This window comes from Tachypleus tridentatus, chromosome 10, assembly GCF_004210375.1.
Source record: "Tachypleus tridentatus isolate NWPU-2018 chromosome 10, ASM421037v1, whole genome shotgun sequence".
Classification (NCBI taxonomy): Eukaryota; Metazoa; Arthropoda; class Merostomata; order Xiphosura; family Limulidae; genus Tachypleus; species Tachypleus tridentatus.
Window position 1 is genome coordinate 140,355,557 of NC_134834.1, and position 9,784 is coordinate 140,365,340.

At 31.3% G+C, this 9,784-nt stretch overlaps 1 protein-coding gene across 3 annotated transcripts in view; it reads right to left on the minus strand.

Annotated features, from left to right (window-relative positions):
* Positions 1-8,656, minus strand: part of LOC143230453 (otoferlin-like) — a 208,001-nt gene extending 199,345 nt beyond the window's left edge. For all 3 annotated transcript variants that reach the window (XM_076464034.1, XM_076464033.1, XM_076464035.1), the window contains exon 1: positions 8,284-8,656. In XM_076464034.1, coding sequence (XP_076320149.1) covers positions 8,284-8,362 — 79 coding nt within the window. In that variant the 5' untranslated portion in view covers positions 8,363-8,656. The remainder of the gene's footprint in view (positions 1-8,283) is intronic.
* Positions 8,657-9,784: the final 1,128 nt, after the last annotated feature.

The following is a 9,784-nucleotide window of genomic DNA, read 5'->3' on the forward strand; positions in this document are numbered from 1 at the left end:
TGTTTATTATAATTGTTGTTATTCAGACCGATGGATGTTGCTGTAAATTTGGTGAAAAACTTATTGTTGTTGTTATTCAGATGTATGGAAATTGCTGTAAGTTTGGTGATACACTTATTCTCATGTGTGAGGAGATTCTTGTGTATAACATATTATAATATAATATAATATCCACTTCAGGATCGTATCGTTTTGTCAATGTTCTTGAATAAGCGAAATGATGTTTTGTTTTCCAAATGTCAGAATATCATTTCGTACGAACTCTATGATTACTGTGTGCGAGGAAGTGTTTCTAGCACGTGATAAAACGTTTCCGATTTGAACATAACTGTTTCCTTAAATGATTACCTTTTTTTGCAAGGTTAAAGTTTACGAACCTAATATACTTCTCTTTTCCTTTCTATGCATAAAAAAGCAAAGATCGTTAGAATATTTGTATATGTACTACATAATTTTTAAATAAACTTTCACAGAAGCTAAGCTCTAAAGTGCTTAAGCTGTAATAAGAAAAATCCCAAAGTTAATAAATAATTTCGTACGAAATTTCAAATCTTTCCCAACTGCCCAACTGGTATTACATATTGCAGTACAACTTTGAAATAGTATACTACTCAGTGAAACTAGTATACGAGTTCCTCCTTCAAGAGCTTATTTATTTATTTTACTGAGTTCAAGAATGAATATTAATTTAAATAACTTCTAGCGAAATAATTATCGAGTTAGTTTAGCAAATCTATACTATCTACAACTACCTGCCTGAATTAAAACTGATCAAGTCAGTTGTGGGAGATCAATTTATTTATCTTCTGTAAAAACTACTGCTGGGTTTAAGAACGTTTCAGTTAATTAAGGTAATTTTATTTACCCTCTATCAAAAGTAATCTTTGGTTTAAGAATGATTGTTTGTAACTAAGCACAAAGCTGCACAATGGGCTGTCTGTGCTCAACCCAAAATGGTATGGAAACCCGATTTCTAGCATTGTAAGTCCGCAGGCATACTGCTGTCGCATTAGGAGGCGTTTGAGAATGACTTAATGGGTAAAGGTCAATTTATTTATCTTCCAACAAAACTATTAGTGGAATAACTTAGTTAATGAAGACTAGCTTATTAAACTTCTAAAAAATCTGTTACTCGGTTTAAGAAGCATTCATTTGTAGCAGATCAGTTTATTTACCTTCTAATAAAACTTATGTTTAGTTTAAGAAATTTAGTTAGTAAATATCAGTTTATTCACCTTCTACCAGAATTATAGGTGGAATGAAGAATAATTCAACTAATTCTGTTCATGGTTGTTATTAAGCACAATACCACACAAAGGGTGCTCTGTCCACTACGGGTATCGAAACCTGATTTCTAGCAGTATAAGTACGCAGACATACCACTGTGCCATTGGAGGGGCTTCAGTTAATGACCATTGGTTTATTCGTATTCTATCAAAACTAAATCTTTCTTTAAAAATGATTCACTATATGAGATCAGTTTATTTACCTTATATCAAAACCCTTGCTGGGTTAAAGTTAAAGAAAATTCGTTTATTTACCTTCCAAAAGAACTACTCCTGAATTTAAAAATGACTGATTGTTTGTAACTAATAACATCTCTACATAATGGATTATCTGTTCTCTTCCAACAACGGGTTTCGAAACCCGGTTTCTGGCATTGTAAATCCGAAGAAATATGGAACTGCAACGGAGAGGCGTTTAAGAGAGACTTGGTTAGTAAAGATCGGTTTAACTTCTGTAAACAATATTAAATGGCTTAAGAATGATTTAGATGGTAAAGATGAGTTTGCCTACCCTCTAACATACTTGCTTTGAGAATGATTCAGATAATGGAGATTACTTTATATACATTTTAGTGATACTATTAATGGGTTTAAGAATGATTTAGTTGGTAAAAATCAGGTTATTTACCTTCTCTCAAAACTATAGCTGGATTAAAGGATCATTCAAACAGTTTTTTTTTACCTTCTATGAAAACTATTACTGGGTTTAACAATATTTTAGATGATCAAGATTAATTTATATATCTTTTGTCGAAACTACTGCTGGGCTTGAGAATGATTCAGATGTAAAAATAAGTTTATTTACCCTCTATCAAACCTTCTGTTGGGTTTAAGAATGATTTATTTCGTAAAATTCAGTTTACTTACCTTCTAAAAAATTATTGCTGGACATGATAATACTTCAGATAATTAAGATCAGTTTATTTACCTTCTAACAAAATTATTCCTGGGTTTAGGAGTTATCCAGTCGGTGCAGATAAGGTTATTTACCTTCTAACAAAGTTATTGTTTGGCTTGAGAATGAAATAATGAAGAAAAGTTTGTTTTCCTTTTAGCTAAACCACTGCTGGATTTAAGAATTGATTTAGATAATGAAAATCAGTATATTTACCTTATTCCAAGCTATAACTGGGTTTAAAAATGATTCAGTTTATCTTTACCTTCTAACAAAACTACTACCGGCATTAACATTATTTAATTGATATATATCAGTTTGTCTTTACCTTCTAACAAAACTACTACCGGCATTAACGTTATTTAATTGATATATATCAGTTTATTTACCTTTTAACAAAACTACTGCTGGATTTAATAATGATTCAATTGATGAAAATTAGCTAATTTATCTTACGAAAAATTATTGTTGGAGTTAAGAATTATGGGTGTACGAGTCCATGCATGAAATATATCTTTAGTGATATAGATTTTCTACAACAGCCATATACAAGTTTTAACTGTAGAACTCTTAGTTTTGCTAATCCACGACTGTAAATACTTCGGTATACTCACACATACATGTACGTCATTCTGTATTTCCTACACCAATATGTATATATATATCAACCACATTTATAAGTGGTTACTGGTGTCTATGCGTATTTCCATAAACGTACGTGCATATGCTTTTTTTATCTTACGTTGATCAATATATTTTTCATTTTAATATATTCTGTTGATATTATATCTGATATGACTAGAAGACCAAAATTATCTATTTCACTTTTATATAAACTCATTGATTGCATTTTAAAATCGTTTTTCGTTCGTGTATTTCCATCTGCTCTAGAACGTAAATTTAACAACAAGTTTGTTTGTTTGTTTTTGAATTTCGCGCAAAGCTACTCGAGGGCTATTTGCGTTAGCCGTCCCTAATTTAGCAGTGTAAGTCTAGAAGGAAGGCAGCTAGTCATCACCACCCACCGCCAACTCTTGGGCTACTCTTTTACTAACGAATAGAGGGATTGATCGTAACATTATAACTCCTCCACGACTGAAAAGGCGAGCATGTTTGATGTGACGGGGGATGCGAACCCGCGACCCTCAGATTACAAGTGGCACGCCTTAACCAACCTGGCCATGCCGGACCTTAACAGCAAGAACTTGATGTTATTCAAAGTAATCGTAATACCCAATACTAGCATAAATATTTGAATAGGTTTCTCAAATGATTTTTTTTCCTAATTTAACTGTCTAAAAATCTACTTATGTGAAAAGAGACTTATAGAAAATATTTGTAAAAGCATGTACACGTACTCTTTTGTGAGTACTTGTGAAAAGTCGACTTAATAAAAAAATCATGTCAGAACTTCCGGTTACACGATTTTTCACTTTCGGTCTAAAGTGTTGTGCATGTTTAATTTTCATTCTCAACTGGCTATGATTTACTTTTCACCTGATGGCACCATAAAATCGGAACTATTTTAACTTGGTTATCCAACAAATCTTTATAACTATTAGCGCTGTGTAGATAAAGCTCTCACAATGCTTTTTTTTTTTAATTGCTGCCACATAATTCTTACTAAGTAAATAACTTGGGTTACTACAGCAACACACAATTCGTTATAACTAACTTTGCATATATTTTTTCCTAAAGTGAATAACTGGTTAATTATTAAATTCTGGTTTTGAAGCAAGATTTAATTCAACTACCCATAAACAGATCATAACTCGCCGAGATTCTGGTAATAGGATGAATTGTTGACTCATTTTATGAATGAATATTACAAAAAGACATATTTTGTTTGGAATACAAGCATTTTCTAATATAAGAAATTTATATTTGAAAGTGAAAAACGGAATAAATTTGTCACTTAATACATGAGAAACACAACCTCATAAATTTTTACTTTAGCTTTCAAAAAGTTAAATTAGTCGTTATGTTTGAAAACGCTAAAATAAAGAATAAACAATGAGGTACTAAAACTTGCAACAGTATGCGGACTGGAACAATTACGTAATATCAATCAATGGAATGCACATCAAACATAATTATACCGTATTGCCAAGACTATAATACGTATAAACTCGAGCATTCTTGAAGGAGAAGCTCAAATCAACTGTAGAATATTGCTAATTATTCTTGCTAAACCTTTTCTAAGAACGTTTAACAGTAAATCTTCAATACATTAAAAATATTACAAAGTTACAACTAATAAAGATATATTTCACATTCAAAGCTATGTAATTTTCAACATACGATTAATTGTCAATAATAAAATAGAATATGAAATACCAAGGGCTTAAAAACTGGAAGCACTGAAGCGTTTTTATTGCAGTGTATTTAGTACTTTTCTAAATTGTGTTTTCTCTACCTGCTTCTTCTATACACATAACCTGAAACTTCAAAGTTGTGCTTGTTAAAAACTGTGCAAATTAGTTAAAATATTTACATGTGGGAGAAATCTGACACTACTGTTATTATGTAATTAAGATACGTCACTGAGAAACCTTAACTACATTATTGTAAATGAAACGATTTTGTTTTAATAAAGCTAATATTTTTCTCACTATGTCAAAGCTATTGACCATGTATAGCTAAAGTGGAAATTTATTTGTTTGTTTAGAATTTAGCATGAAGCTGCACAATGGGCTGTCTGCACTCTCCCCATCACGAGTATCGAAACTCGGTTTCTAGCGATGTGAGTCCGCAGACATACGTTGTGCCACTGGGTGGTGGAGAGCGAATACTTTTTTTTTCTTGAAAGTGTTACAATTTACAAACTCAAAATTATTGTTTTATCTACAGAAGAATAACATAAGACTATTGATATAATTATATTAGGCTTGCTTTATAAGTATTGTGGATACTTAAAAGATCAATATATTAAGTGTCCAGAAATAAATGTCGTTTTTGAACTGCGAAGTTTGAAAAAGTATAAACCAGTGTTGTACAACATGCTTTAATCAAAATAAGCACCATTTGTTTCAACACACTTTTGCCAACGTGTAACGATGCTGTTTATGCCAAGTTTCTATGGTCAAGCTTCTTCTGCAGCTACCTGGGTTTGAAAGCGTTTATTGTCTAACAAATTGTCAAAGTGCTTGAAAAAATGAAAATATGTAGAAGAAAGGTCTGGGGAATAAGAGGGATGAGGGGGAACCTCGATTCCCAATTCGTTCAATTTTTGAAGCGTCATCCTTGACAGGTCTCATAACACCAATTTTGTTGGTCTTCAGTCAGCACATGTGGAATCCACTTATCAAACGTTTTCGTACTTCCAATCGCACCCAGGTGGTTAGCACTGCTTGACTTGCTTGTGCCTAGCTTTACTCCAAGAAATTACAGCAGGCTGTTTTGGCCGCACGACACACTACCGTGTCTCTTCACTTCATTAATAACCCTAACGTTTTTATAAGTAACTGTTAGATTGTCCAGAAATAAATGTTGGAAATTTCACGATGACATTTAGAACCTGAATATTGAGTAACTTATCGTTGTTTGGTTGATTTAGTCCAATGTTTATCGCTTACAAGGTGTCTTAATTGTCTCTTGTTTCAACTCTACTCAGAGTAAGTTTTGCAGCATGTACAAGAGGGGCATGCGTCTGATTTTCCTTTCTAACTTCAAATGTGGACGAAAAACTACCGAAACAACACGAAAATCAACCAGGGATTCGGCCATGGATCTGTTACTGAACGTAGAGTTCGACATAAAAAACTAATAGTGATTTAAAACTATGTAATGAAAGATATTTTTATATCCAAGATAACAACCGCAATGCTCGACTTTAAACGGATTTAATGAAAATATTATAGCATTCAGTGAACAATTGTATATACTCTAGTTTGGATGGGTTTAATGAATATATTGTAGGACATACGCATAAGTAAATTCATTGAAAAAAATATTGTTTTAGTTAGATGCTTTAAATAAAAGTACTAGTAGTACCCGAAGATAAATGCGTTGAATAAAATTACCTCAATACTCCAGGGAGTAACTTTACAATGAGAGAATATATACTTATTAAAAATGTCACATTATATTCATCAATGAAATAACATGTGAATAATACACCACAAATGCTTAAATAACACAGACCTACGAATTTAAATTTCATAAAAGTTTTTTTAGGTTTTAATACTTGACTTTCCTTTATTCAGTTACTCATATTTCGAAACAAATTAATATGCATTTTTTCATCACGTAAGGTTTTTACAAATACATCCAATTTACCACAAATATAACAGAATATGTTTGGGTAATTTACACAACCTCTTGTTGCCATATCGACGCAAAAATAATATCGAAAAAGAAAAATCAATAATCTAAAAGTGCACACACAAATAACTACTATCCAGAAATGAGACGTCATAAGGCCTGTTAACCGTTTATATACTAGTGGTGTGTTTCTCATGGGTTCTAGAGCAATCGATAAGACTCTAACCTCGCGACTGATCTAAAGAAATCAATAGCGAGTGGTTGTCAACATTATAAGTGCAACAAAATGAGACTTGATTTCAATAAAAATTATTTACTGATGTTAAAGTGCATATGATGTTTTGTGAAAAAACCACACGTGATTGAGACAAATTGATACATTTTCGGATTCAGCGTACAGGAATTACTATAGATCATGGAAAAAGTTCAAGCCAGTAAAACCTTATGTAATTAGTCATTTGCCTATAATTACAATTATTTACCTCAAAGATGTTTTACAATAAAGTTAGAAAAAATTATGTTTATACTCCAAATAATTATAAGAGGTCTTTTATTTTAACCGACTTTTCGACTTTGTGACTTTTATAATGCTAGTATACAAAACTATTTGTCATTATAATATTGAAAAACAGCAAAAATTCCATTAAAGATACTTCTTGAAATGTTGTACGTGCTTTCAAAATATTTTTGGAAATTATACAGGTTTATTTTAAGAACTTTCCTTGCTCTTTTAATGATATGCTCGTAAAGAGCACGTAATAAAAGTATTCAAGTCTTTTAGAAACTTAAGTGGTAAAGAGTGAACGTTATTAATACATTTAAATCCTCTCATAGCTCGAATAAAAAGTAAATCAGGCTTTATTAGTAACTGTCAGATTACTCAAAACAGCACAGAAGTAATTTAGATCACACGAAAATAGTCAAACTCTGGAGATATTAGTATCTGTCTCACTATTCATATAATTTTAAACCAGTATAAATTGAATTCGGTATCTTACACCCATTCTGTAGGAAAATGTTTCAAGTTAAATCTAAAGCAACGGCACCTACAACGGTTGTGGCTTGTCAGGAGGCAAGGAAATTTCGTTGCTTTTTATTGAAACAATAAGAATCTGTTTCCTTCATTATATAGACAACAAGGGAATTTTTTCTTTTGAATTATTTATGAAATGTTAAAACAATATATTGGATTTCAAATCAGGTCGATATACATTTTGTTTTCTCTTTCTTTTGTGTTTGTTTTGACAGTAATATACATAACCAAGAATTAATAAAAATATGGTTCTCTTATTAAGCTTTATAACAAAGGTATGAAATAATGTAGAATGTTTAAACCAATATCAAGTTGATGTAAATGCTAATTTTTCATATTTCATTGAAAACTTATATCGTATTCTTTGTCCTCATGTTTTAATTGCAAGAATTTGTAGCTTAAGGGTTTGTTTGTACTTTAGTATTTTGAACATTCTTATTAAAACTTGTTGAAAGGTTAGAAACTTGCTGAAACAAAGACCAATTAGAAGTTCTTATTTTGGAAACTTAACATAACCCAGTGGAATATAAAATGACAAGATAATATAATAAATTTCTCAAATATAACTTGAAAAATACGTTGTTATTGGGTAATTTCAAAAGGCTTACTCCTAAAAATTCTTGTTATTTGTAAGCCAAACACATTCGTTCAATTTTCAACATTAAGTTGAATTTTTAGGTTAGTACTAGAACACGAAAATACGTTTATATACCGTACTTATTTGAGTCATTATAAATTCGATTACAAATAATTCCTAATGGTTTGTTACTAAACAACCAAATGAATAAAGAGTTTCTTCAAAGTACCTCTAAATGTAGCTTTGGCCAATCGTTCTCCTTTGCTCCTGAGTCCTGTTATCTGCTGGAGTTTTAGCCTCAATGCCATCGTAAACAGATAGAAAAATAATTCGAGGGAAGGAAAGTTTATATCTTCGAAAGTCTGGCGTAGAATGGAAAAGCTGGGTTCATCAATGATGTTCTACTCTTATAAATAGTTTCTGCATTACTTTATTGCGTCGCCTTTTAACAAAAGTGCCAACGTTTAAAATAGAATGTTAAATATAAAAATCTGAAAATATAGACTAGCTCGGTGACTGCAAGTACGCAAGATTTTCAGTAAAACATATCGTTAGCTAGTTGTCTGCTCGAAAGTTGTTGTTTGACTGATTCAGTAGGAAAGGAGGAAAGAGCCTCAATCTCATTCTATTGAACACTCTACCCGTGCCACTCCAACGTACATTGGTTCCCTTGTTGCTATGGAAACATTAGAAGCGTAAAGGCAATTGGCGGAAAATTTAACGCCAGAAGGATGATCGGGTAGAATCAATATAGATTCCCGCTTTACAGTGCGAACATTAGAAAAGCTGTGTTATATTAAAGGTTTCAATTGAGCTTAGCAGGTATGCAACCAGTAATTGAGTCGATATACTTTTCTATGTAATAGTCACGTCATACGTAGATAGAAGATATATAGATTCCTCTCGGTATGCATTTGTGTTTTGAAATCTCGGTTCCAAAAACTGCCTTTTCTATACGGATTCTAAAACACGCTGTTATTTATTAAAGGTATATGTCGTTAAAAAACAAATAAAATTGTCCTTTCCTAATGTGACAAGAAAAACAATATATTTTCATTAATTTTGGAAATAGGTTAGGACCTAAAATTTGATAAGTTGCACGTCTGATTAATTAATGTTAGACGTTGTATGATTAGAACAACAAAAATGTACCTATAAAAATTTAAGTATCTTTTTTTAAGTACTCAATATTTTCATAACAAATTAAAAGATACCAATAGTTTTATCAAGCGAAATAGAAAAATCTGTAACATAGAATACTAAATTATATAAAATAATTATCGTCTGCCATCTATTGGTGAAAGCCTTATTTATATTAAATAAAAAACGAAGGCTTAAGCTAATGTATATATTAGAATTTGTAAGCTCAGGTATTAACAATTTGAACCTGGCTTAAGCTCTATGAATAGCTTTGAAAGTATATACGAATACCAATTTGTTCTGTTAACTTACACAACGCGAAAATTAGGCTTACGGTTCTATTAAGCTTATTGCCGTGATTTAATGTTTACAAGAAGAGTTTACAATATTTTAATGAACTTATAATCTATGAATGAATAATGCTTTTTAATTATGCATTGGTTTTTCTATCAGTGAAGTTAAGCCAAAAGACTCAGATACAAATACATTTTGTTTAAATATGTCTGATTTTATGATGACAAAAATAAAAGTGTTTTTGATAAACACTTTCTGTGCCGGTAGTGCTATGCTAGAATAGAATCGTTTGTTAC